The sequence below is a fragment of the Clytia hemisphaerica genome, unplaced genomic scaffold (assembly GCF_902728285.1).
Source record: "Clytia hemisphaerica strain Z4C2 unplaced genomic scaffold, Clytia hemisphaerica genome assembly, whole genome shotgun sequence".
Lineage (NCBI taxonomy): Eukaryota > Metazoa > Cnidaria > Hydrozoa > Leptothecata > Clytiidae > Clytia > Clytia hemisphaerica.
In genome coordinates, this window is record NW_027104175.1 from 1,630,489 (window position 1) to 1,645,497 (window position 15,009).

Genomic DNA, 15,009 nt, shown 5'->3' on the forward strand with positions numbered 1-15,009 from the left:
ATGAAGACAAAATGTAAACAAAAAGATTGCAAAGAAGTTTTCGAATAAATTCACAATAGAATGTCTTCATTTAAAAATAGAAACACTCGATTTCATTCAAAAGAAAAAGACATTCTTTTTTTCTTTCAGTTTTATGTAAGTCTTTTTGTGTTGTTGTTGAACATTATAGTAAATTATATTCACTTTTTTGAATATATTTTTTGAAATAAAGTCACTTTTGGTTTTTGTTATGATCCAGCACTCCTAAATACTCCTCCGTATGGGTGTTTGTGCCAATGCTAGATCAGCATTTCATAAATATACCATGCGTCGTTCCCTTTAAGGGAAGAAACTTTCACGGAACAAATTTCTACGGAATTTAATTTCGCGGTTTTTTGACAAATCCACGAAATTAAATTTCGCGAAACACAAATATTCTCAGGATTTAAAAAAATCACCTCTAAAATTGTTGTTTTTAGGGCAAAATAGGTCATTTTGTAAGCAAAAAATTCTCTCAATCCACAAAATTAAATTCCGCAAAAATTTCTTCCCTTAAGGTAATACCTGCCCTTTTTAAATAGAATAATTTTAATATATATTTTTTAAATCGAATTTAAATAGTGATATTAGTGGTTATACAATAAAAACAAACGTAGAAACTTTAAGTACTGGACAAAAGGTTTCTTCATTTATGCATAATGCCGCTCTACCAATTTTGGTATGGACAGCTCAATTACATTAATGGTTTAAAATATTTTGATTAATAATTAGATTTATAATGAATTTTGGAATAATTACCACATGACCCAAATGTAAAACTGAACACAAAAAAGACAAAACAAAAGAATTTATTATTACAGAAAATATAAAATATATTTTTGATTTATCATAATTCTGATGTTGTATTATTTACATTATAATTCAACAGTACCATGACGACAATCTGTCTACGAATTGATAGTTTATTATCGTGACCAAGATCTCCATACTTCTCAAATAGGGGTCAAAGTAATCCCAGAGCATTGAAGATTTTCAACTGTTTATAACATTGTACATGAAAAATCGTAAAAATATTTTTCTTGTTTTGTTGTTGGTGCCAGTGTTAAGACAGCACAGCGTAAAGTTGTGAAAAAAATTTCGAAATCCATTCCAAATAAAAAACATCAAGAAATTAAAAACCTATTTCACCTTTTTCTCGTGTGAGAATTAGCAAGTGTAAATTCATCATGTTTACTTAGCTGTGGGCCAGAGAAACCTATATCATCTGGAGTGTTTGAGAATTTTGACGATGAAGGTGGCTTTGGATCGTTTCCTGGTGTCTCAGGATGTGATTTTGACATTGTATTGAAGATAGCCATTGCCTAGAAAATGAAATGGTGTTGCAAACATTAAGTGAAACTGACAATAATTTTTACTTGTTTTTTATTATTGCACAAGATATGGATTAGCAAATTCCAAGAAATTATCAAAGGTTCATGTCCCTGGATGAACTTGGTCCTGTAAGGGACACGATTTGAAATCAAACATTTCAGATTATTTTGTTCTGTTTTGTTACAAGTCAGGCGGTTTTAGCTTCCCGGTTTTCTAAGGGTTTATCTTAACCCTGTGATAAATCATATTATATAACAATTAATATTATAATAAACCCTTGAGTATTATCAATCTTATGGTTGAATCTAGTGGGAATTAAGTGACCACACTAAACCATTAGTGCAGTACTCAAGTATTGTTTAGAAAGACAATACTATATCCTATGAAACTTACTTGGGCGACCATAGATGAGGCGTCACCGACATTGGCCGGTAGCACAACTGTATTTGTCGTCTTCGCCAGATTCGAAAATGCTTGAATATACTAGATAGAAAAGAAGAAGGACAATTTTGAAAAACAAAATGTTACTACTTCATCATACAAGAAACGTTAATAATAAATGTGAACGGAGTATACCTATTCATGATATGCACCATTGCAATGTCTTCCACGGACCCAACAGCTGGTTGGTCGAAAGTGACGTATTGACTGATTTTACGTCACTTACAACCAATCAGCTGTTGGGTCCGTGATGTAATGTCAGAAGACATTGCAATGGTGCATTTCATGAATTTACTTTGGCTTCAAGTTTAATGAAAAGGTCGCTCATAATAGAAATTCAAAAAACCTACATTTGAACGTAACTTATAAATCAAAAGAAATTAAGACAAACCTTACCTGTTCAGCTACTGACAATGAAGCAGCTTGGCCACCAGACTAAAAATGAATAAGCCAGATGATCTTTAACCAAAGGATATATACAATTATGGTCGGGTCATTAATTAAAGAACACTATCGAAAGATACTGTTAAAAGGCTACTTTCGGGTACCTAATAGCCGTCCCCCCTCTAATTAATTTTTCGAAAATTTTCCACCCAGGACATTCTTATTCCAACCCCCCCCCCCGCTTATCAATTTTTGGGAAAATGTTTTTGAAAGTTCCCTTTTTTGTCTTAATTCTGCTGTATTAGCCTCCTTTTCAAACATTTTCCACCCAGGACATGTACCCGAGAGTAGATAAAAGTTACCAAAATAGTTTTGTCTTTCCTATTATCAGATTAAAATCTACCGATGAAACCTAAACAAAATTACCGATTGGTTAAGAGCGGATGAGATTCTGTCAATAGCCTCTGCCCTTGCATTAGCTTTGGCTAGGATAGCATTTGCTTCACCAGTCGCTCTGTTGATTTGTGCTTCTCGTTCTCCTAAACAAGAAGATTAAAGAAACAGGTCAATAATCTGATAAATTCAACAATCACCACGTCATAATTTCAATAGGTTAAAAGCCTTAGCCATAGGCTAGCCTTGGTGAATGTGGATGGAACGCCTAAAATAAAGCCCCAATTCTATGAAATTACTGCTTTTAGGGCTTGTTATTGGACAAAAATCCAAGGGAAATCCATTTTAGAAAATTCAAACGGACTGCAAGTTGGAACACCGGTAAATAGTGAGGCTAGTACAATCCAATCACACGGTATAATTGATCAGAATTCTCAGAAATAAATTGTGAACCTTCAGATTCTAACACGGCAGCTCTTTTCCTTCGTTCGGCTTCAACCTGAAAAAAAAGAGAAAATTAAAGTACCAGTTACGGAAAGTTCTATAAAGACTTTCTTTTTACACGATAAACAGAACGGCAAGTTTCAATAATATAGATCAAAATATGTTCTTTTTATAAAAAACCACTAACAAAATAACATTGCAATTAATACAACCATCAAATAGCCCAAAATTCATGATATATGCACTACATCACGGACCCAACAGCTGAATGGTTGTAAGTGACGTAAAACATTCAATACGTCACTTTTAATCAATCAGCTGTTGGGTTCGTGGAGGACATTGCAATGGTGCATATCATGAATAGCCCCTTGATCTAGCCCAAGAAATGCTGTTTCCAAGTTATAACATCGATACAGTGAATGGTGAAAACAACACTAACCTGCATCTGCATAGATTCAAGAACTTTGGGTGGAAGTTGTATATCACCTGTAAAAAAAACATAAAAGTATAGTAGATGGTGGGCACTTTGTTACAATCTCTTAAACCCTGGAGATTGACATAAGGTGATCAAAACAACACAAAATTAAATTTAGTAAAATTGATATAAACAACATTATTTCACTTACGAATTTCATATCTCAAACATTTTGATGCCCCAAACTTGAGCTGCACTATTGATGGCCTCTAAAAATTTAAATAGTTTCGGATAAAATGTTTGAAGGTTAACAAAAAATTCTCACAACGTTACAAAGTGAAAATGTAACAAGCATTATTAAAAAGTGTTTGTTAAAAACCATCATCCAGATGAAAATGAACAACAATAATTGAAAAAAAAGTTCATTATTCATTTTTATTCATAAAAAAATTAGAGAAAAAGCCTAAAAGCTGAGTCGTTATTCCATGGCCAGCTACTTAAAATATCAGTTATTATTATTATTATTATTACTACAAGAGCAATAATATATAATAATATCTACTTACCAACAATCATCATATTCAAGGCATCTCTTTCCCTGAAAACATCGTCCAGAGCAATTTTACCTGAGATATAACAAGAAGAACTTTTAGGATTAGGGGTTGGCATTTCATTAAATCTTTCAAATCTATTTTGTGTTTCGAGTCTTGGTAAATCTTTTAAAACAGGATTCAGGCATGTTAAAACAGTATTACTTGCTTGGTCAGTTTATTTGTAAAATTAGATGAGGTTACCTGAAAGTTTTCACGGGAATGTTAAAAATCTATATACCTAATTCAGATCTCATTGTAGTTTGTGCAAGCTGAGTAATAGCAAATTGTGGATCTTCGACACCGTAAGAGGCCTAAAACAAGAATAAAAAAAACTTTAAATTCTCTAGCAAAGAAGAATTTAGAGATAGGACAAAATGTGAGATTTATTCAGGGTGATAGAAACATAAGTGTTTTTTAAGGCTGATTGAGTACCTTGTATGGTTCCACAACACGGAAATATAAGATACCATCCAAATGTAACGTCACATTATCTAGACAAAGAAAGTAAGTAATGTCTCAAAAAAAAATTTATACGTTGTTTGGAGAGTTTTGTGTAAAACAACAAAACTGCAACATCGTAATATAATCAACAATCATTACTGTGTAAGGTTCTTTTTCGCATAAAATTCTCATTTCTTGACAGAATATTTGATTGGTTTGATTTATATATTTAGAAAAATTAAAAAAAAAACAGAAAAAAATACAATTATAAAAATATTAGTCCTTTTTTATGTTTCATCTTTATTTAATTTAATATTTTCAACACTTGCTCTCCTTGAGGTCAGGTCTCTGATCTTCACAATATATATTTGATTTGAACACGTGGTTACCTTTAGTAATGGCAGATTGTTGAGGGACTTCGCTTGCAATTTCTTTTAAGCTCTGTACATATTTGATTTCATCAATAATGGGTAACAAAATGTTCAGACCCTATAACAAGAGAATACTGTACTGTATTCTATACTGTAAATGGGAAAGGTCAAATAAAAGTTTTATAACCACAACTTCCAGTCCTCAAACATATAAGCAAATTAATTAAACTTGAATTTTAATTCCATTTTACCTTAAGAGAAGAAATTTCTTTTGGCGAATAAGCCCATTCGCCAATTTTGGTGCAATTTGGCGTAATTTATTTTGGCAATTTAATAAAATTTCTAAATTTGGTGAGACTTAATTTTGGTGACATTTTTGTTCAATATTTTAGCTGAAAAAAGAGGAAAAAAAGGGGTTTTTAGGAGAAATAGACTAAATTGAAAGAAAATTAAATTTGGCGAGAATCTATTTTGGCGAATGACCTATAAATTTAAATTTCTTTCCGCCAAAATTTCTTCCCTTGAGGTAGTTTGATTAAATAAAAAGAATCATTCATCCAGACGGATTAAACAAGTATTTGTCACACATGTCCTTTTAAAATCCAAAACTTTCATATAAAATAACTTACTGGTAGTAGAGTTGCATGATATTTCCCAAACCTTTCAATAATCCATGCTTCTTGTTGAGGCACAAATTTAACAATTGTGTTGTGTGGCAGTGACCTTTTCATACCAACTCCTGACATGTATGTGGCAACCATTGTTCTTTCAAACCCATTCTAAAAAAAGGTTCCAGATTAGGGGGGTTTTAGAAGATAACTTTGAAATATGAAAGGGTCAGGAAAAAATTATTATGAGGAAATTTGCATACCTTAATTATATTAATTTTTGCACACTTTGTCGCGCAAAAATAAAAGGTGCGCAAATTAGTGATCGTTCTGAATGTGTAGAAATCTCAACTTAGGGCTCTTTTAATAAAATGGGACCTAGATTCATGATAAATATGCCTCAAAACTCACTTTAAATCATTAAAAACACTCAAAAATATCCCAGAAATTGCAAGATGCGCAAAAATTAAAGGATGCGCAAATAATATTTTTTAGGAGCTGCACGAAAATAAGAGGCGCGAAAATAAGAGGCGCACAAAATTTAATGGAATTAAGGTAGGTCTATTTCTTTATTACTTGTTCATTTACTGTAATATTAAACAACCTTCAAGAAAATTCAAGAATCCTAGATAGAGATACAAAGTTTACCTGTTTTAGAAATGACTGTCGCATCAAATCATTTGCTGATCTTCTAATTAAGTGAGCCATTTTTGTATGAAATTTTTTTCTCCCTTTTTCCACCTTATAATAACAAAAATTTATGTAATAAGCTTAAAATAAACATTAGATTGATTCAAACACAAGAAAAAGTTTTAAGTGGACTTGAAGCACATGGGATCCAAGCTTGATACACACTTTTCTTTTTATAGCTAGGTCATTTCAGCCATTTCTAGCTATGTCTCTCGGCTTCATATTATCTCTAAATGAAAGGCGGCCATAAATATAAGCAGTCATTGAAGGTCATTCATTACACATGAATTTTTAGAGATGTTGAGCTCGGTAATAATATGATTCCGATTTGCTAGGGCGAAAGAGGTCAAAAATGGTGTTGCTTAGTCACTCAAGCGGGGCGATATGTGTTGGGCGGTGTTACTTTAATCGGATTAATTTCCACGACATTAAATTTCGTGATTTCTTGAATTTTTGCCATTTTCGAGAAATTAAAACTTGCGAAATTAAAACTTGCGAACACGTGTGAGATTCATGATTCGCCAAATTAAATCCACCACAAAACTTTAAAAATTTTAGTTTTGGCGGAGAAACTAGTTCCAGTCTCCATTTTATGGCAAAAAATTACTATTTTCAGCTGTTTTCTGGCTTATTCGCGAAATTAAATCCACGTGAAATATTTCAAAACTCTGACTCACGAAATTAAATCCAGAAAATTTTGCGATTTTTTTATCTCGCGAAATTTAATCTCGCGAAATTTAATCTCGCGAAATTTAATCTCGCGAAATTTAATCTGGTTAAAGTAGATAGGTTTCTATAAGAATATCAGGGTGACAATTGACCAAATCGTAAGAATACTCTAAGAATACCCTCTAAGGTGAATTTCGCATAATTTGATAAGAATACAGTCAATTTGTATTTGGTCAACAGAAAAAACTGCTTCCTTTGTTACAGATAAATGGAAGCTTTGAGGAAGAAACGTAATTTTAACCCAAATGTTCACTCAAAAGTCCAAAATTCTCAAATTGATCATTTCTCATTTTTGTAAAAAAGTCAAGTCTAAAAAAGTAAGAATATGTTAAGAATATTTCGCCCTCAATTTTGGCACTTTCTTGAGAATACTCTACCCTCATCCAAAGTACACTATTCTTATGAAAAAAGCGTGTATCCATCGATGCTTAAATTACTTTTCAATTCAATTTAGTTTTCAAGGCAAAATGTTGGCAGATCAGGGTTGTCACAACTCTCCCATTCTCGCATGAAGGTTTTTTGCTAGCAATTTTTAAGCACCTGGCAATTCTTTAAGCGGTTATTCTGTATTGATCTTCAATTTGTCAGTTTTCAGCCTTAAAATAAAAGCGGGGAAAACATGTATTTTTTCTTTTTTCTAATCTTCTTTTTTAAACATTTTCAAGAGCACTTTGAAATTTGATTACTCATTTTCTTTTTCTTTTTCATATTGATATAGTTATCCAATTAACTTCAAATTCGAAATAATTATATTGTCATCAAAAATGAGTTGAGAGTACTTTTTGACTGGTCAGCAGTAAATGTAAAACTTTTTGATGATATCATCAACCCAATTTTTTCAGATTTTTTTTCTAGAAACAAAGCAAATAATTTCCGTTGTAAACAGATACCAACAAAATGTAGAAGAGTTGAATCAATTTCATAATTTTATTTGTAAAAGTAAAAAATATAAACTACTGTCAGTTTCACGCTGAACGATTGTCAAGTAATTTTTTTTCTAAAAATTTCTTTTGTGGTAAAAAACATTTCTGCAAAGTTTCAAGTCCATAGCACCCCTTCCCTTGAGAACAGGAGCCCTGAAAAAGCTTGATAATAAGGGTAAGTTCTGTTACATTTCACCTAAAATATAAATGCTCACTTTCTCAAGAACAGGTTTTCTACTTCTCTGAGATTCTGACGCATTATGAAAAACTAATGCCCATCAAATTGATGAGGTTTTCATTCAAAGCTTGGGCAAAACAGAGCCTGTAGCGGCCTTAAATCGAAGGGGCGCTGACGAATGACGATAGGATTTCAGAACACGATTCTTGACATTAGAAATCAGCTAAAAAATCACAAATAGCCATAAATTAGAAAAATGTAAGAAATTCTACAAAATGCTTCAAATATCGATGTTGAAAATATGAAAGGCCTGCTGCCTGAAAATGGTCTCCAAAAAGGCTGAGATGAATAGAGAGACTCACGAAAAAATAACAAACGTGGGTGGCACAAAGACTACCCAAAGAGAAAAATACCTCAAAAAAGACACGTCAAAAATTAAAGGCAATGTGCCACCAGAAAATGCATGTATGCCAGAAAGGAAACCCTAACACTGGAAATAATACAGGTTCTGGCTGGCTAGGAATATATACAAAAATTATATGGAAATAAAATACTCACTAAAATCACTGTCGAAATTCACTCCCACAACACGACGATCCTCACTCATGAAAACATAAAAAACATCTCACATCTCAAAAATTCGTAAGTCTCAAAAACTGAAATGAGCAGAAAAACGTCACTGATAAATCAACGAATCAGGAGTCAATCAGAAAAAAAGGGCGAATCAAAAACGAGAACGCAAATGTAGAAAAGACTGTACAAAGAATGCACGCAAAAATCAATTACTATCAAAACTAATTACCGTGCATTCTGAATAAAGAAAATAATTACTAATGGAAGGACGTCTCAAGGGATACCTGACGTCACGTCTATATGTTGCCTACATACAGCAGTAACATTTGGCTCCCCTCGAGATATCCTTTTATATCATCTCGAAATAAAACATCAAAATCATCACAATTAAATTTCATTCAATTATATAAGGCTCATCGGCGGGGAATCTCCTTCAACCAACAAGACCAGTTTCGATACTGGACGTTTAAACAGAGACCCATCGGCCATCCGGACTACGACTTGTCTGACATTTCCATCGGTACTTGTTATGACTTCGTCGATCATACATAATCTCCACTCGTTTCGAATATCGGATGCGTCTGTCAACAGGGCGACATCACCGACTTTGAACGAACGTCTTTCTTTCAACCACTTGGAACGTTGTTGGATGTTTTGGCAGTACTCTTTGCGCCATCTCGACCAAAACTCGTTCAGTAAATGTTGGACTCGACGCCATCGTTTACGAGTAAAGACTCCTGCTGATTTGAACTCGCCAGGCGGTGGAGCGACGACGTTCGATTTCATGGTGAGTAAGTTGGAAGGTGACAACGGTAGTGGACTTGATGGATCGCTCAACGTTTCAGTTGTCAACGGTCTGGAGTTTATGACTGCTTCTGCTTCACACATAAAGGTACGAAAGGATTCATCGTCGAGACTGTGACCATGAGTTGATAGCAATGAATTGAGAATGGATCTTACAGACCTGATCTGTCTTTCCCACACACCTCCAAAATGACTTGCTAAAGGTGGGTTCCTCTTCCATCTGATCCAATCTCCTCCTTGTAGATTCAGAAATCGATTGATCTTGTCATCGTCAAGCTCAAGGACAGCGTTCCTAAGCTCATTTGCTGCTCCTACGAAGTTGGTGCCGTTATCGGAGTGCATAGTACGAATGTTTCCACGTCGAGCGATGAATCTTCTGAGGGACTGAATGAAGGAATCGGTTTCAAGGGAGTGGCTGACTTCAATGTGGACTGCTCGAGAAGCGAAGCAAGTAAAAAGGGATCCATAACGTTTAAGTTCTTTCCTTTTTTCTTTGATGATGAAGGGTCCGAAGTAGTCTACACCACACACTGTGAAAGGAGGGCTCTCGTCAAATCTCTCAGATGGTAGATCAGACATCTTTTTGAGGAGTTGCTGTACCACGTAGCTTGCGACATTGAACACATTTTGCGATGAGGGTACGAACGACTGAGTTGATGTTGGTGATCCAGTAGCCTCTCGATCTGATCTGATCTCGTTGATGGTGATACCTCGTCCTGCATGGTGAACGAGAGAATGACAATGTTGGGCGATCATAAGGGAGAACTTGCTTCTTTTGCTGAGGATGATTGGATGCTTCAGGTTGTTGTCAAGTAGTAAATTATTGGATAACCTGCCACCGACACGTAGGATCCTGTTTTCGTCTAAGAATGGGTCAAGTTTGATAATTGATGACGATCTTGGAATGGGTTTGTTGGTGTTGAGACACTCAATTTCTTCGTAGTAGAATTGACTTTGTGAAAGTTGTATCAGTTTCGTCTCAGCGAAGGCGAGATCTTCTGCTCGTAGGTTTGGCTTGTAACGAAGGATGATGCAGAGGATACGTTTAATTTTCTGCCAATTATTGGTTATGTTAGCCAATCTGTCGATAAATTTTTCTGTCGTAGGAGTGATGGAAATGCGATTGGCCTTGACTTCGGGGTCCTTGGGATCCAATGTGATTGACTTGTTCGTCGATTTGATCACCTCCATTGGTTGATGAAGGATTTTTGGTCCCTTGAACCAGCGGTGGTCATTTGAGATCGATTTCATGTCGAGTCCTCTGGTGGTGTCGTCTGCTGCGTTGTCTTCTGATTCGATGTATCTCCACTGATCTTGTCTTGAGTGATCGAGAATTGTGGTGACTCGATTTGACACGAACAGATGAAAACGTCGCGTTTCATTTCGAATGTAACCAAGTACGACTTCACTGTCTGTCCAGAAGAACTCGTCGGTAAGTGACACTGGTAACTCTTCTCGAATTAAACAAGCGACTTTGGTGGACGTTTTTGCAGCTGTCAGTTCCATACGAGGGATGGTGGTCTTCTTGATTGTGGGTGGTCATTACGTATTCTTTGAAATCTGATTGCAGATCTCCATCTGGCCACCATAGGAATCGTTGGAATGTGTGTTGCTCTTCTGGGATGTCGACTTGGTAGAACATAGCTTCTACGTCAGCCATGACAGCAACTTGCTCTAGACGAAAACGGATCAGGACACCGACAAGTTTGTTGATCAGATCTGGTCCTTGTAGCAACTCTCTGTTCAGTGACATACCACGATAGGATGCTGAGCAATCAAGGACGACTCTAATCTTGTCTGGTTTGCTGGCTTGATACACACCGAAGTGGGGGATGTACCAGATCTTGCCTTGCTCTGCCTCCTCCTCACGATGGTCTGTCTGACGGGCATAACCTTTCGATATTAGTTTCTGCATGAAGTCGGTGTAATCAGAACGCATCTTTGGATTGTTTAGTAGCTTCTTCCTTAGCCATTCTGCTCGTTGAACTGCTTGTGGTCTGTTGTTATGTAGATTGACATTCGCATTCTTGAATGGAAGAGGGATTTGATAGTGGTTACTCTCTGATTTGACGATATTTTCGTTCATAATTTGAAGGAACTTCAGATCGTCTTGAGAACGAGTGTGTATCAGACAAGGGTCACCTGGTTCATTGAAGTCGTATTGATACATTCGCAGAAGATCGTTAGAAAGTGAGCTGTCGGAAACCTTTGTTGCGAAGGTGAAGAAGTGATTGGCAACTTTCTGTTGGATGACATCGTGAACTGCAATGTTGTTGCACGAAAGATTGGACTTGCTTCCTGGTATAGGCCCAAGGATACACCAACCAATTCTTGTCTCGAAGGCGTAGGGGCCTTGGTCGATGCTGGGTATGACGTTGATGGGTTCCAACGCTGCTGGGCAATTACCACCGATAAGGATACCGATCTGCACTTTCTCGTTGTCTTGTGGAAGGAATGGACATAACTGTTTCAAATGATGCCAATGGTTGATTCTGTTTGGTGTTGGTATTTCGTCATCGTCGATTGGAATCTCCTCTTGAGTGTAACAAGATGGCAAATCGACGTTTACACCATTATGGAAGTTGATGACCGTCAAGTTTGTGACATGTTTGCAATCGGTGGTCTGTTCACTTGTCAAAGTTCTTATCTTCAGTGAAGTTTTGGTAGATGGTGCTTGAAGAGTTTCAACGATATCTTCTCGAATAAACGATGCTTGGCTGCCACTGTCAAGAAGGGCGAAGGTGTTTACTGATCGATTGCTGTGTCGCAGCGTGACTGGTACGACACATAGACTGACTACGACTCCTTCCGATGATGTTCTTCTGCTACCAACAGATGGGTTTGTTGTGGCTGGTGGTGTTGATTCAGCCGGTGGGGTTGCAGCTGGTGGGGTTGCATCAGCTGCTGGTCTGTCTGATGGATTTCGTTGATTGTCAGGTTGGGTTCTTCGTCTAACGAAACCATGGAGTCCAGTAGGATGTTCTCTGTTGCAGATCTTGCATGTTCTTTTCTTCTTGCATGTCTTTATAGTGTGACTCTCGGTTAGTGGACCATAGCATCCGAAACAAAGCTTTTTCTTGTAGATGATCTTTCTTCTTTCATGGACAGGGTGTTGCAAGTATTCCACACATTCGTCTAAGTCGTGGGCTTTCGAACATTGTGGGCAAGTGACGTTGGTACCAACACGGTATTGTTTGATTGGTCTTCTTTCTCTTTGAGTTCCTGAGTCGTTAGCTCCTCTGGAATAGAGGGGATCGGTCAACAGGCTGATTTCTTCTTCGATCAACATCAACCAATGATTGAGGTTCGGCTCACGTTTTGATTTGCGAATTTTATGAGCTCTGCGGTTCCAACGGTCTTGAACGAATGTTGGAAGCTTTGAATGAAGAAGTTGGATGATGTCAGGATTGTCAGAACTGCCTTGGTTGTTGATGGTGGTTTGGAACTTCTTGACGAACGCGTAGAACTTCTTCATGTTGGCTGTATCACTTCACTTGGTCTGATCTTCTGCCATGAACGAAGTTGCTTCTTGTACTCATTGATGATACGATACTTATCTCCATAATTTTCGTAGAGGATGTTTTTGGCTTCCTTGTATCCGGTTTCAGGAGTTAGATATATACACCCCTGTATCAGCTCTTTCGGTTCACCTTCGACGTGTTTTATCAACTGAAGGAGTCTGGTAGATTCATCTGCGGTTTTTCTTTCGACGGATTCTTCAAATGTGGTCATAAAGAACCAAAACTCAAGTGGATCTCCTTTGAAGGGTTGTATTTGAACGTCAGGTAGCTGCAACGTTTGAATAAGTGATACCATTTCGTTTGCTGTTGGCGTTTGTTGCACTATGGGCTGTGAAAGCTGATTGTTTGTAGGATACGTAGGAGAAGCGTGCTGACTCCACGACGACATCTGTTGATCATCTGTAGTACGATGGATTCTGGAGGTCCTTGTAGGATGTGGAACACGCGGTGGATGTGGTTTCCTAGGAGGATGTTGCTGATTACATGAAGGTTGCTGGTCACGTGAAGGTTGCTGGTCACGTGAAGGTTGCTGATTACATGAAGGTTGCTGGTCACGTGAAGGTTGCTGGTCACGTGAAGGTTGCTGATCACGTGAAGGTTGCTGGTCACGTGAAGATTGCTGGTCACGTGAAGGTTGCTGGTCACGTGAAGGTTGTTGATCACGTGAGAGTTGTTGAGCATATGAAGGTTGATTATCACGTGAAGGTTGATGGTCACGTGATTCACGTTGGTTGTCTATGGAGGACTGATCATTGAAGTTCTCAAGAAAATTTGGGTTAGAGTTCGTAGGTGTCGATTGTCTATAAAGATATTTCTCAACAAGGATTTCTTTGATTTCTTTGTCTCTACCGGTATCGAAGATAAGGCTTGACTACGTTCCTCCTCATCCTCTTGTTCAAACACTCTCAATCTGGCTTTTGCTTTGGCGAGCTCCATTTGTTTGGTCAAAAGCTTTTCCTTTTTGCGAGCCTCTTCTTGGAACTGTATAAAAGACTCTTCGATCTCCAACTCGGCTACTCTTGCTCTTTCTTCGAGGGCTGCTTGTCTAGCACTGTATTGTGATTGATGGCTTCCTTCCTGATGAGGTCTTCTTTTGACACGAAGAAGAACTGCCTGACTTGGCACTGGCCCTGCGACTCGATCGTGGGCTCAATCTCCTGTTTGAATTTGATACTTCGCTGGGTGTTTTCGATCTTTCGAGGGATTTGTTGCTGGTCTCATCTCCAGCGTATTGAGGTTCGGGGTGCTGATTTATGAAATCGTAAAACTTCCTTTTAAGTTTATGAACGTCTCTATCGACCCTGTCAGCAAACGACTCTGACAGTAAGAGCTCGGCGTCTTCATTCATCAGCATCATGCACTTTGCATGTAGCTCCATAAAGTCTTTGAAAAGAAGGTCTGTGGCTGCCATCTCTGCTCTTGCCAACTCTTCATTTTCGGCGTCTATCGCTTCTTGTATGGACTTCATTTTATTTCGGAGCTTGCGTTCAATTTTGCTTCTTTTCCCCTGATTTTCATCTAGCTGCCACAATCGACCTTTCTCGGTGGGTCGGGCACTGCGTTTCGGGGGAACATACGACATGTCGAGTGATCAAAGGTCGTCCTGGTAGTCGTGGTAAGTGATTTTACTGTAGCGGCCTTAAATCGAAGGGGCGCTGACGAATGACGATAGGATTTCAGAACACGATTCTTGACATTAGAAATCAGGCTAAAAAATCACAAATAGCCATAAATTAGAAAAAGGTAAGAAATTCTACAAAATGCTTCAAATATCTATGTCGAAAATATGAAAGGCCTGCTGCCTGAAAATGGTCTCCAAAAAGGCTCAGATAAATAGAGAGACTCTCCAAAAAAATAACAAACGTGGGTGGCACAAAGACTACCCAAAGAGAAAAATACCTCAAAAAAGTCACGTCAAAAATTAAAGGCAATGTGCCACCAGAAAATGCATGTATGCCAGAAAGGAAACCCTAACACTGGAAATAATACAGGTTCTGGCTGGCTAGGAATATATACAAAAAATTATATGGAAATAAAATACTCACTAAAATCACTGTCGAAATTCACTCCCACAACACGACGATCCTCACTCATGAAAACATAAAAAACATCTCACATCTCAAAAATTCGTAAGTCTCAAAAACTGAAATG

General features: G+C 37.2%; 4 protein-coding genes across 4 annotated transcripts in view; all 4 read right to left on the reverse strand.

The window, feature by feature from the left end:
* Positions 1 to 15,009, reverse strand: part of LOC136814452 (uncharacterized) — a 792,139-nt gene that overhangs the window by 510,015 nt on the left and 267,115 nt on the right. The gene's annotated exons all lie outside the window — the stretch shown is intronic.
* LOC136814415 (stomatin-like protein stl-1) lies at positions 1,009 to 6,188 on the reverse strand. The gene is given in 14 exon segments (XM_067070958.1): positions 1,009 to 1,340; positions 1,744 to 1,833; positions 2,188 to 2,226; positions 2,602 to 2,714; positions 3,022 to 3,067; positions 3,452 to 3,498; positions 3,639 to 3,660; positions 3,662 to 3,696; positions 3,994 to 4,053; positions 4,259 to 4,331; positions 4,453 to 4,511; positions 4,851 to 4,950; positions 5,462 to 5,611; positions 6,089 to 6,188. Coding segments are annotated over 14 exon segments (1,071 nt in total). The 5' UTR covers positions 6,149 to 6,188; the 3' UTR covers positions 1,009 to 1,163.
* LOC136814497 (uncharacterized) lies at positions 8,936 to 12,812 on the reverse strand. The gene is made up of 2 exons (XM_067071052.1): positions 10,846 to 12,812; positions 8,936 to 10,655 (listed from the first exon to the last, which is right to left on the reverse strand). The coding sequence occupies exons 1-2, from the start codon at positions 12,810 to 12,812 to the stop codon at positions 8,936 to 8,938; spliced, it is 3,687 nt and encodes a 1,228-aa protein (XP_066927153.1).
* Positions 12,809 to 14,440, reverse strand: LOC136814499 (uncharacterized). The gene is made up of 2 exons (XM_067071054.1): positions 13,977 to 14,440; positions 12,809 to 13,703 (listed from the first exon to the last, which is right to left on the reverse strand). The coding sequence occupies exons 1-2, from the start codon at positions 14,438 to 14,440 to the stop codon at positions 12,809 to 12,811; spliced, it is 1,359 nt and encodes a 452-aa protein (XP_066927155.1).